Source organism: Pleurodeles waltl, chromosome 7 (genome assembly GCF_031143425.1).
Source record: "Pleurodeles waltl isolate 20211129_DDA chromosome 7, aPleWal1.hap1.20221129, whole genome shotgun sequence".
In the NCBI taxonomy this organism is placed as follows: Eukaryota; Metazoa; Chordata; class Amphibia; order Caudata; family Salamandridae; genus Pleurodeles; species Pleurodeles waltl.
In genome coordinates, this window is record NC_090446.1 from 502,168,943 (window position 1) to 502,182,934 (window position 13,992).

General features: G+C 43.7%; 1 protein-coding gene across 1 annotated transcript in view; it reads left to right on the forward strand.

Moving 5' to 3' along the window:
* Window positions 1-13,992, forward strand: part of LOC138304267 (syntaxin-4-like) — a 291,940-nt gene that overhangs the window by 172,268 nt on the left and 105,680 nt on the right. The window contains exon 8 of the mRNA XM_069244190.1: window positions 9,723-9,860. Coding sequence (XP_069100291.1) covers window positions 9,723-9,860 — 138 coding nt within the window. The remainder of the gene's footprint in view (window positions 1-9,722; window positions 9,861-13,992) is intronic.

The following is a 13,992-nucleotide window of genomic DNA, read 5'->3' on the forward strand; positions in this document are numbered from 1 at the left end:
AACATATAGAGCTGCCGACTTTGGAACTGCGGAACTGGGTTTGAATCTCTGCATCGGCTGTACAAAATATTTAAATCTTAATAAAATTAAACTCGTTACAAATAAAATTAAACAATGGGTTTACATTAAACTTTGTCTGCATATGAAACCTGAAGCGCATGTGCTGCTCTACTAAAATGAAAGCTATGTGGGCTCAAAAAACATAGAATTTAAACTTTGTATACACACTACAACTGTAAATAAAGCCCAAAAGCACACAAGCTGACACAGGAAATAATTAAAAAAGATGTCCCACAAACAACAGATAAACAATTCACTGTGTAAGGAAACTGTACTTGGTCTTTGCTCCTAGCCAGTATTGGCTGTACTAGCCAGTTAGGAGGCAGCAAAGAAGAGCGACACTGCAGTCTACCTATAGTAAGCAGAAGGCAGGATCAAAGTCCTTTTACTGAATACCGCAGGTCTTGCAGACCGCGCATGTGCGCTGCCTAGGCTTGACCTAAAGACGATTCCAAAATAAAACATCAGTTCGGCAGTTCATGTGCAAATCCAAGCCAGCCCATATGATTTAAAAGCAAATAATAAAATGTTGCCAATGAAACAAGATACAATATAGATATAAAAGGATTAAAATCTAGCAACAAGGAAAAAACACCAGTCCGTCAAATGAACATTTTACATCTGAGCCTCCACATGGACATCAGGACTCTTGAGACAGCGGAAACGACTCATTGCTTAGTGTCACTTTTAGAAGAGCTAAGCTTGGGACTTCAAAATACCCCCACAATATTGCTCAAGCTTGAGCCTGTCCTTCTGAACATGAAATGACCAGTCAAGGTGTTATCGAGGGTAACCCCCAAATAGTCTAACACCGGACACATTCCAGACTTTCACCAGTGAGAGTTGGATTTATATGTGATGTTGGACAAGGGTTAAATACCATATATTTTATCTTGCTGAGGTTAATCTTTAGCCCTTGCTGCCTGCAGAAGTCCCCAAAGCAATCCAGGAGCTTTGGTATATCCATAGGAGATTTGGACAGAAGTGTGTCATCCTCAAACAGCAGGGGCGGAATCTTGACCCTGGCAAGACACGGAGCATCACCCTCACATTTCCCCAATTCAGATACTAAGTCATTAAATAAAGGAGAAAAAAAGGGTTGAGGCCAACACGCACCCTTGCGTCATTCCTTTGTTTACAGGGATTTGTTCAGTTAGCTCGCCGTGAGGCCCATATTTCACCTGATCATAATTCTTAGTATGTAATCTGATGATATGTTTTAGAAGATAGGCAGGGACCCTCATCAGCACCCTCCGTAAGGACTCTGTAGGGACGAGGTCAGAAGCAGATTAAAAAAAAAAAAAACGAAAATTACATAAAGCCAGCTCCCCTCAGAAGAACATACTTCTAATACAGCAACTGTAAGCAGAATACCTGATCAATCGTTCCTATACTATCTCTAAAGCCAGTTTTTAGAGGGGTCAAGATATCTGAATCAGTCACCACTCACTCTGTCTGATCAAAATTATGCGGCTATACAGTTTTTGTGAGCTGTCAATCAGACTAATTGGCCTATAGTTGGCAGGTGAAGACCTAGAGCCCTTCTTAAAGATTGGGATGATCTCTGCCCCAGCCCAAATGGGGGCCATGGGCTCACTAGCCATTAAAGTATTTAAAAAAAAGAGCAAAGTAAGGGCTCCATATATTCTTAAACAACATAATCAGATCTCCAGGCACTTTATCCAGCCCTGGTGTCTTGTTTGGTGCAATCGATTCCAGGCCTTTAGAAATCTCATATAGTTTTCTCACCACTAGGCTTGGTCTGGGGAAGCACCTTGGTGAGATAGTCTACAAGTAGGGGATGCTATTCTTCACCCTTATTCTCTGATCATTGAGCTGAGCCCAAGTCGGATCCTGCGCTGTATCTATCATATATACCTCAGGTGACCCCCAAACTACATCTCCAGAATGCAGCTGGAAAAATGCTCAACACAAACGTCTGCAGCAGTGCTACTATCAATTGGCCCATTAATTCCTTGTTCACCAGAAAACAACTGTTTGCCGGAAGGTGCAATGATCTTTATTTGTGATGTCGTCTAGCATTGTGGCCCATTTGGCCCACTCTCAGCCTCTTTTTGCTTTCAAAGTAGTGGCTTTGTAAAGCCCCTAGCTGCCCGAATGGTATCTGTAGGCCCTGCTCTGAGGGACCCTGACAGGACTCGCCTAGCATTCCGGCTTGATTTAGTGTACCATGTGGCCATCATGTTTCTTTTCAAGGTACCTTTGGATTCTTTAGTGAATAAATTCCTAAGGAAATCAGACATAGAGTTGTGAATTGTACACAGATTTGTCAGAGAGTCCGGACGTTCTCTTGTCGCATTATATAAATACAGTAACAGATGCTTGGAGGATATAGCCTGGGATGATAGAGAATGTAATCTTTATCATGTAGGTGTACAGATGATTGAGCATGTTATATTTATTTGTCCTGTATTAAGTGTTTATCAGCAGAGGTTTTTAAACCCACTTTTTAAAAGGTACGGAGTGAGTCCTGCAAAAGCTGCTAAGGAGTTGATAAATTGTCCAGTGAATGAATTAATATGTAGAATTTTTTTTTAAACATGTTTTGGATCTAAAATCTTTAATAAAACTTGGAACTTGTCACATTTTAGGCTACCACAGCATCCATTCCAGCAGTCATAGCCTCTGACACTTTCAGCAAGGTTTCTTGTGACTCAGTCACCATACTCCACTTGAGCATGCACTGAATGTTAGTGGGAAGCAACCTTTGATCTAAAAACTCATTTGGGGCTTTTTGAAGGGAATCACCCAGGGCTACCAGCGTTTAAACCAAAGATGCTATGATCACTTTCTTGCATCAGAATTACTTACAGATCAACCAGGACTGGCCACAACCTGATGTCCAGGAGGATATAATCAATTAGACTAGAGCATTACGGGTGATGATACATATGTCTCCCCTCCCTGCCAGATTTGGTTCTCCCATTACAAGCCTAAAGACCATTGTTAAGTGTGAATACATTCAGCTGCAGTACAGCAGCAGACCACCTTATCACAGGGGAAAGTTTAACGCTCGGTACGCCCCCAAGCTTTGTCGTTGTCACTACTGCACTACTAATATCCTCTTCGGAGGTGGACGTTGGTTCAAATTTGCAATTGAGATCACCTGCCCCTATTTTAAAGGAACCCTTATTTAGGTCTGTGAAGTGACCGCTAATCAAATCAGTTACTTGCATCTCAGCGCTATTGCCCCTTGTCTACAATACACATTGTACAAGTAGTATGCCCCACCACCCGAAAATGATTGGGAAACACATTGGTTTATCTGGACTGCCCATATTGATTTCCTTAAGCGTGCAGCGTAGGGAGGTCTTTACCCAAATTGTTAATTCCTCCGAGGGCCTTCCTTTCCCGAAGGTAATGGCAGCCGCAAAAAAGTTAACAAACCCAGCATGCCCATGTCTCCTGGAACATGCAAATATCAATTGTATTTATAAACCTGCACCAGTTGGCACATGCAAGCTTAGATGTCAGGCCAGCAACATTCCAAGAAACCAACTTGGTAGTGATGGGAGATCGGGGGAAAGGACACCCAACTCAAGTGGGCCTGACGCTGCCAATGGTGAGGAAAGTAAACCCTCACTATCAATTGGAAGAGTCCTCGGTGAAGGATGATGATCAGCCAAAGTCTGAGTGACCCACAAATATTGGGCCCAAGGTACCTGAAAACAACAAAGCAATGGGGAGGATACAGGTGAACTAGCAATAGTCCCTTAAGGGCCCCAGCATGGGGGGAGAAAACAAAAAGTAGGAGAAAGAATAGGATATTAATGCAGATGTCAAGTGGAGGGTGTCCGTGTGTTGATTGGTCATAGTAGCTGATGCCATACAAAAACACTTTCCCTCTCTCTTTGTCAATCAGTGTCCTCAAAGCACGCAAATACCACATATCTATTCCTAATCAGGGGCTGGCACTGTAAGTGGTGTCTAGGTTGGTCTTTAAAGGGCCGCAAGGAGCCTGGAGCAAAGTGCCTGTTAAAAAAAAAAAAAAAAAAAAAAAAAAAACAAAGGCAGAACCTTAATTGCTCCTGATTTAAATGTGCATATCCTGGCCTGGAACAGGAGGTCACCCACAACAAATGGATTCCAAAAATTGACAATGATACAGTCACCCTGGAACTCCTGCGATAATGGCCCAATCCCCTCCACCCTATGCACAGAAATAATCTCTTCTCGCAGATTATGTGACGATCCAACATTGTTATAAAACCAGTGTACCACCTTGTTTTTCAAGATTGGAGTAGACTGTATACACCCAGATGACAAACATGGGGCATTTGCTAAAACAATCACCTATGGGCATGAAACAGGTGGTACGTTGATCACCGTGAGAGGATTCAAGCAAAGTTGAGGTCTAGCAGCCAGTGCTGAGCCACCATCCTTGGTTGAGGGCCTAACGTGCATTACCTCCTGACCATAAAAAGGAATTGGGGGAAATTCCCCTAGTTGTGCCCTAACTTCTGGCCAGAGTTAATTTCTATTGCAGTTGGAAGTCGTGGAACTCTACTCTGATCACTGGGGAGCTCCTCAGTAGAGGCCGATGTCCAACCCTCAAACTTTTTAATGAGGGTACTCAAATGATCTTCCACAACAGAGAGACACTCATACAAGGGGCGAAGTTTGAGGTCCAGATCTCCCACAAATACTGTTCCACAGGCCCTAGAGGGCTGTGTATGGTTCTTGAGTGTTTGGGGGCTAAAAGTGGCTGTTGCCTACAGGAATGAGCATTTTTGGGGTGGCTCCCCTTAGTCTTGGGTCCACCTTTCCTGCGCCTTGGTCCTGGCCCATAAGCGGGAGAAAGTGCAAGAGAATGTGCAACATTACTTGTCCCATTCAAACCCCCCTTCTCATGCAGCCCTTCTGTCAAGCTAGTAATCGTGAGAGAGTCACATGCTCCACCAACAGAATCTTCTTGCATGATGGCGCTATAGCATCATCAAAGATCTCTGTCCGGATTTAGGGCTCAAAAATGGAAGAACCACACAGCTCCTCTGCAGTAAGGGAAAGTCTGCATTCCACAAGCTGGGTCTCCTTCGATATGACCAGAAAGCAGTCTATAGTGGTGTGGGAGTTTGTTTGGGTAGGCACATATGCTGCTTTTCGTTTCGTTTCGTTTCGTTTACCAATTCACACTGGAGTAGTCAACAAAATTAAAAACAAACAGCAACAGTAAAAGACAATAAGTGCAGGAGCTTAAAAGTCACTGTACTTTGGAGCACTCAAGTGCTCTGAGCTAAATGACTTCCTGCTTGATAACGGACCCAAAAGGGGTGGCCTAGCCTCTTCCGGGTGATGATGGACGAAGACAGGCCCACTCTTGGCTCGTGCGCATCCTGCGCCACGGGTCTCCTTCAAGCGATTTATAGTGCTGTGTGCGGCAATGGGAAACAGTGGTTTCTGGACCCTCCTGGCTGGCAAGAGCACTCTGGGACTTGCCGTCCCCACCAAGAGTCCTGTGCAAAGATTTCACGTCCCCAAACGCTACTGAATGGACAGTCAGGTCTGTAGGGACGATCACTTTGCCTGTTCGATCCTGCAGGACTTTCTAGTATGAACTTGGTCCACAGACCCACCACTGTGGATCGTATTGCTTGAGTATCTATTCAAAGGTAAGTAATCTGCAATTAGAAGCCTCTATCAGATGAACAAGTTCCTTCTGAAATGCCTTATCTGGTATACACAGTGTCTAGTTGCAGATTTGTTATTGACCCATCCTACCTGCTCAGCAAACTGATTTCTAGGGGCAGGGACTCTCCTTTCAAGGCCTTAGTTTTGGATCACCAGTAGTCAGTTTCTTTATGGCTCTGTGCTTCTGGTGTTGAATATTGTGATAAGAAACTGATGTCAGTGCGCTGGGTGGCACCTATATAGGAACTGCAACATCATGTCTGGCACCGACAACGGACCTGGAGCCAATCGACGCTACCTAACGGCAGGAAGGGGCACTGCTCATGAAAATCTCCGGATTCAGTCTGATGCCTAAGGGAAATTCAGAGGTAAGGAATCTGCAACCAGATATTGTCTCTACCAGATAAGGCATTACCGAAGGTAAGTAACGCGTTCTTCAGTACGTATGCAAAAATCTCAGTTTTTTAGTTCTTTTGTAAATTCATTATGCTTCAGGTTAGGGAGTTAACTGACAAGACCGCTGCTGGTATGAGAAGTACATATTACAATCTGCATGTTACACTGTCTTGCTGACATGGATGAGGAAGGTACTTGAGAATTTATGGATAATGTGTCCTCAATTTAGCTTTCTAGAGTACTAACCATAATTTCTATGACAAAAAGAATCTCCTCACTAAGTTCCTTTACTGCAATATACTATAGGAAATGTGTTCAGTTTTACAGCTTTGATTCCTTCCAGGTGGCATTCAGGTAAGCTGCTGCTTGTGTTGAAAGTGCTTGTTTCCCCTCTGCATACCAGACTTTTTTCTGACATTGATGAGGAAGATATTTGAAAAATGCATGGAATATGTGCCATTGTTTTAGCTTTCTAGAGCACTACAAATAACTGCTATTACAAAATGAACCCCCTAATTTTGTTCATTTCTAACTGAAATGTTTTCAGTTGTACAGTTTTGATTCCATGAGAATGGAGTTCAGGTGTGCCACATGTTTATGATAAATAAAGAATGCTCTGTAGTTGTTCATTAGAAAACTGGCAAGCTGCAGTATCACAGTGAGGAATCAAATGGCAGTTTGGTGGAAGTACGTTTTTTACTCAGAATGACCAACTTTATTCTCGCATTGCTGTGAAACATACTGTGAACATATAAACACATGGTCTCATTTTAGCTTCTAGAGTGCCTGCCATAATCTCTATGAGAAATTACTTGAAGAAAATCTCAAACATGGTTCATGAAATCCAAGTAGTCGGTCAGCGTCTTTCACTCGGAAAATTCCCCTGAGAACTTACCAGAATTCCTAAAATAATAGTATATCTCCACCAAATTATTTATATTGCAACTCCAGCCTGTTTTCGCCCTTTATATGTGCTACTTTTTATGACCTTCAAAACCTGGCATTCATTACAATGCATTTCATTGGGAGCCATGCCAGAGTCCTGTAATGTCTGCCACTATATGGTGTCCACGTTGAGGCCAGCCAGTCAAGGAGGGGACAACCTTTGCACACCTCTGGCCCTCTCTCACATACATCAGGTGGTCAAGGTTACTCACTCTGCCCCTTTATGTTTTTATTTATTCATTTTCAGGATGCAGGTACTGTGTCCGTCTGGTAATGGCTGCCACATCATATTGTTGATGTTCTGGCCAGCCAATCAGGATTGCCTACCCAACTTTGAACATGTCAATTTGAGCATATCTGAAGACCAACAGTCAAGAAACATTTAACTTGTTAACTCAGTCATGCCCAAACCTAGCCCATCTTTAAACACAAATTTCTTAGAAGTGACTGAACTGATTTACACCAAATCACAAAAAGCATGCTTTATGGATAAAGTTTCAACTTTTGGCAAATATGGTGTAATTCCATTCAGCCATTTTGTCTGTACCCGAGGACAATGTTTTGTATGGGAATTAACATGGAAAATCATATTTTTGGGGGCACTCATCTCCTTTTTTTTGTTGGCCTCTGCTTCATGAAAAGTTTTGCACTGATCCATTAAGGAGCCAAGGTGAAAGAACTGTTTTATAGGAAAGCTTCATGCAGATTCGATAAACCGCCCCAAAGTTATTAACTAACCAAAAAGCTCTTCTTATGAAAACACTGACCTACCTATAACACTAGTGACTGCCACTGCATAATATATATATATATATATATATATATATATATATAATCTCAACAAATTATGAAGGAAATCTGACATTTACAGGTAGATTTATACTCTAGTAAGGAGAAGAATTAATTGAGCATTGTGGGTACAGTGGTGACAGCGGATTCGAAAGTCATAGGTGCTCCTTGGCTGCAGCGGGAACATATGCCACTCTCAGACAGGTTGCTCAGATGGCACCTGCACATCCATAAAGGCTCCTATTTGTGGTGGTCTATGAGCAGATACTTCTGGTCCAAGACCTCATTGAAAAAGAATGTGGTTGCAATATTCAGCTCCTGCATTAATGGAAGGCCACAACTACAATACCAGACATCCTCGCTACCAAATTCCAAATGTGGTATTGGTGTGACTCTGGACATGCAACTAAACGGCTGCAAGTTTCAAATTTTGGAAAGGGTGGTTCAAAGAGACTGTCTCCATTGTGATTTTTTTAATCCGATATTGCCTCTGGAGAGATGTTTGTGGCATTGCAGCTCCTAGGGAAGCTTCACAGATGTTAGTGCTCTGTCACTGGTGCCCTCAAAGGTACATGTTTTATTGCAGTTAAGTATCTTAAGACTCTTAGTGCACTACTATGCAAGCTTCACAGCACCATTCTTGGTTACTATATCCCTGTGTTGATGTTGGAAAGTTAATTAGTGTACGCCTCCGGCTCCCATTTTACTCAATACTGTTCCTTTTCCTACTCAAAATAGGATATTAACTAGCCAAGAATTGTTCTCTTCCTTGCTTGGCCAACCTTTTAACCTAAAATGTCTGGTCTAAAGAAACTGGGTTACACACTTTAATACACCTCCTGTTAAGTTTTGTCTGGAAGGGGAATAGACACCCAGATGACTGACCCACTCCTCTCCAGTGCATACCTGCCAGTGGAACTTCAGCACCAAGACTGAAGCCATAGTGGGGCTCCTACTCAAGTTTGATTACTTGCTCTGACTTTATGGGACACAAATAGATATGAAAGTCCGAGGTACAGTAGTTTAGACAATTGCGCCCACTTCCAGCATCCATCTTTGAGTCGTTCAGTGAAAACTGACAACAAAATGATGCTTCTATAGCTCAAACCAAGGTGAAAAAGCTATTGTAGAATCAATCCCTCAAAGCTAATTGACAGAAATAGAAAAAAGATTCTGCGTCCAGAATGTTAACATAAACTTTATGACCAATATCCTTGCCTTCTTGGGGTGTGTATTGCTGCACCACAGTTGCATGCCTTTCTGCTTACTGCTGCAACAGACCATGCAAATGACTCGTGCATATACACAGTCAAAACTATGTAGCAAACATTACTCGCGTATATGTGTGTAGTTTCTTTTCATTAATTACTATAGCTGCTCTCCTTTCTGTGAAGTGTCATAGGAACAAATAAGAAAAGTGAGTAATGGAGGAGTCGCAATTGAGTCACATACGTAACACAAGTATCACTGTTTTCTCCATATGTCATTGTTGCATCATTTTTTTCTAAGAAGTCCTAAACTGTCACATGTGATCAGTGGACTTTTTTTTGTTCTAATTGTCAGGTGCTTGAAGGCTAAGGACCACAGATTCACCCAAGTTGTAGAATTCTGAAGTACATATACTTTCTGCTTTAACATCTGTATGTGGGCTAATTAGATTGACGCCAGTGCCCCAGAGTCTTACTATTATAATTAGCATTTTCCTGGGGACTATTTGATAGAATAAATTCATGCGTTATTACTGTCTTCTGTTTACATTTTCTTTCTAAGTTGTCTCCCTCTCTGGTCAGCCTTGTTGGTTTTGCCATTCTTCCACTAAAACACTCCATTAACTGCATCTCCGTGAGTGATCCACAATTTTCTTCTTCCTGCTTCTCCTCCAGATTCTGAAAGACATTGAATTAACAAAGGAAGCACTGAACGAAATTGAAACTCGCCATGGTGAGATTCTGAAGCTGGAAAAGAGCATTCAGGAGCTGCATGAGATGTTCATGTACTTGGCCATGGAGGTCGAGGCTCAGGTGAGGCTGTTTTTTTCCTGTAACAAATGACAGTGTCTGTCTGCTGTGTTGCAGCATTGTGAAATGTTTTCGAACAGTGCTGCTTAATTAAATAGGTAAGTCTGCTTTGACTGGTTAGTATGAGTTTGGATATATAGCTCTCTCTGACTTCTGCCGAGTCGTAAACACATTTATTGCTTTCTGTACAGACCAGCTCCTGGATTTCCTTGTAGGTGGTGCTAGCTAGCTTGATCTCTACACAGGTGTGACTTCACTGGATCCATAGATCTTCACCACCATGCACTGATGTCATTTCCTTTTTTCTGTATTTCTCAGCTCGCATCTGCAGTTGCTCTTTGTGAAATTTCACCTTTTTCAGCAGTTTTTTTCTTCATAATTCGAGCTGATCAGTGCTTAAGGATGTCTCACCCTAAAATGTCAAGGTTTAGATCTTGGTGCTCTTGCCATGAACAGATGTCCATATCTAATCTCTTCAATGTCTGCCTGTAGTGCCTGATGGCAAAGTGTGACTCCAGACAGTGCACAAAGTGCTGCTTCAGTCACACTAAGGCCATTAAGGAGTTAGAGGCCAAAGTCTTTGTGGCATCTGTGTGACCAGCCAAACTTCAGTCATGGTCTGCCTCGAAGTGTGGTCTTCTTTGTTCACCAAGTCCTCGAAATAGAGGAAGAAGCATAACAAGAGATGCTGACGTGTTGACGTGTTTGTGGTCTCTGCTGATGATCACCTGGGTGTTACTGTCCAGCTGCACAGTCCTTATCGTAGCCGGAGTTCGTAGACTTCACTGTCCCGGAAGAGCCTTTGCCAGCAGCACCACTGTTTCCACTGCCCAGTTCAGAGCTCTTTGAATGTCGTTAAAACAACTACTGTGCCAGTGCCAACACGATTTTCGTTTTGACATCGATTCTAGCCTCCCCGTCCTTTCCAGCACAAGGCACTGACATAATGCACTTCCTGAACGCCATAATGGAGTTACAGATGCAGCAATCCCCTCGGTGCACTTCTTGACCCCATGAAACCGTTTGGGGCCTGCTTGGAGTACTGCTAGCAGTTTTGCCCTTGGTTAGCATACGACGAGGGAGGTCTTCTTCAGGGTATGTCTCTGCTGACAACCTCAGCCACACCAGCACCTTACCCCTGGTCAGTGGATCCTCCACTGGTATTGATAACACCAGTAGCACTGACACCATTTCCAACAGCCTGCATCGCCAGCAGTCTGAGTGCTTCGATTCAAGGAAGCTTTGCTTGATCTCATCAATGCCACTTGGCACGAGCTGACTTCTGTTCCAGCCTCAAACATACATATTGACCATCGGTACAGGATAATACCTGGGGGTTGCTCTTTTTTTTAAGCGTACCCCTCCATTGAAAGTTTGGTGCTGCAGTCCCCATCCGGTCCCCAAAAAAATTCATAGGCTTTCCCACTTAAATAGAGAATCTAAAAAATCGTAGGTACCAGGGAAGAAAGATTTCTCTGGGGGCAGCTTAGCCCTAAGGACCATGAACGCCACATGTCTGCTGGCTAGATATGGTGGTCCATAGCTTGCCAGACCATTTAAAATAACACTTTGCTGAGCTGATGAATGATGTCTAGGATGCTTCCACACAGATTATCAGTAAAGGTCTCCATGCAGTGGCTGTGGCTAGGACCATCAGCTCCTCAATAGCTTTGAGGACACCCGCATAGCCAAGGATCATCTGATTTCCCAGGGACGTGCAGGTGAGTATAAGGCACATGCTATTTGATGGCTCTCGTTTTTCGAGGATAAGGCCAACTTAGTCTTCGACATGTTCAAGACTAGAGAAGCTACTGCTATAGCATTGGAACTACAGTCACAAGCCTGAGACTCAGGCAGTTAAGGACATTTTGAGGCTTCTTGAAAGGTTTTGCCTTTCATCAGCGTTCCTGCCCGTCCCGCAGCTGAACCAGTTTCTGTGGCAGTACAGGGCAGAGGCAAAGTTAAAGGCAGACAGGCCCAGCAACCCTCCTCTACCTCCTTGTTTCCCTGCACCATCTGGAAAGGTGCTTTAGTTTCTGCTTACAGAGACATGTTGGACAACAGTGTCTTCCTCCCTCCAGGACCAGAAGCTGTTGCATCAGACACGTGGGTGTTATAGATCATAGAATGGGTGTCCGCCCTTGCCTTACATCAAGCACCTCCTTAGTCACGTCAGTCGAGAGTAGACTTTCAGATCTTGCAGCAGGAGGCGGCATCCCTTATTAAAAAGGAGCAGTGGGTTTGGTCCAGCAGCAGAAAGCTGGGCATATAAGCTACATAGAATGGTGGTTTGTATCCAACACTGAACCTCAGGTTCGTCTTGAGCGTTTACATTGGCAAGGAAAAATGTTCAAGCTGCTGTCCTTGGCTTAGGTACTTTTGCCGCTGGAAATGAAGACTGGATGGTGTCCCTTGACTTGCAGGGCATATATTTTCACATACCGATCCTGTGGTTGCACAGAAGGTTCTGGTTATTCATGGTAGGATCCACCTACTACCAGTCACTGTCTTCCTGTTTTGGATTAATGTCACCCCAGCAGTTCACAAAGGTGGTGGCTGTGGTTGTGGCACATTTGTGCAGGTCAAGGATCTGATTTAGCAGTCAATCTTTGAGGTACTTGAACAAATTGGGCTTGCTGCAGTTGGTGTCGTGCCACTGAAAGGCTACAGCATTCTTGCTGTTCGACCTGAGCTTGTCCATCAGCTTGCTCAACTCTTACCAAGTCTTACCAGTGCCTCTTGTTCAAAGGAGAACTACTGAATACAACAATTTTGAAGCCCTTCTCACCATCTCAGAGGATCCATAATGTTCTTCATCTGATTCTGATGTTTCAAACGTGTGCTTTAGTCCGGATGGTTATTTTCCTAAGCATGCTGACTTTCTGCTTTCTACTGGTGATGCACACACCGTGGCAGGTGAGGGCTTCCCATTAGTGTCTGTTGAACATCTTCAGAATTTTCTAGAACACTGAGACCGACTTGTATCCCTGGTCAGTAGATGAGAACCTGATGCAAGGGATCTCCTTTTACCCTTTTCCAGCAGTGGCCACAGTAGCTGAGAGCTCATCCACCTTGGGGTGGGTTGTACCTTTGGAGAAAATGGGGATTAGGGAGAGATGGTGTTGCACATTAATCTGCTTGCGCTTCGGGCAGTTTGTCTGATCTTGAAAGCCTTCCTGCCCTCCCTTTGTAATGAATCTGTCCAGATCTTAGCAAATGACAGAACTGCATTGTATTTCTTTGATAAGCGAGGAGGGTGTGGTGTTTGATCTTTTTTGTGAAGAAGCCTTGGGCCTAGGCTGGGGCTCAGGCTCGTGGGATCTCGCTGTTCGCTTACCATCTGGTCAGGGCCAACAACCTGAGGTGGCATCACTTTACTGACCACGAACGGCATCTCCACCTGAAAGTCGTTCATTACATCTTTGCCCTGTAGGGCACCCCTCAGGTAGACCTCTTCGCCATACGGAAAGATGTGCTGTAGCCAATGTTCTGTACCCACCAGGTCGCAGTGCAGAAAGCCTTGAGGATGGATGCATGTCAGTTGCGGTTGACATTTCTGCTTCACTTACTATTTTCTTAATTCCTCAGGTGTTAAGAAAGCTTCATCAGGATCAGGCCCAAATCTTGCGGGTCACCCCGGACTCGCCAAGAATAGTGTGGTAGGTAGACATCCTGCAACTACCTGTGTCTTCTGAACGAGCTGCCTCTCAGCAAATTTCCTGTTGTAGTATGTAGGGCAGGTTCTTCACCCCAACTTCCGAAGCCTCCACCTTTGTACCTGGAGATTGAACTGGGACACCAGAGTTCCTTTAATTTCCAGCAGAGTTTGTTGACGTCATATTGTCAGCTCATCACCCCATCACCAAACCAGTCTATTTGAAAAGTTGGAACCTCTTTTTTGACGTGATATGCATTTTAAAATGTTTACACTCTAAAGGCACAGCTATCTAATGTTGCAGTTCCCTTCTTGCTAGCGCAGCAAGGCTGTGCGGTGGGCACTGTCTAAGGCTATATTGCTGCTCTCTCTGCATTTATCTTTTTTCTTGACCTGCGTTCTTTGGTCAAATCCTGATTGTTCTCAGATTTTTGTAGGGGCTCACATACAGGTTTTCCCCTACAATCTTAGTTGTGCGTC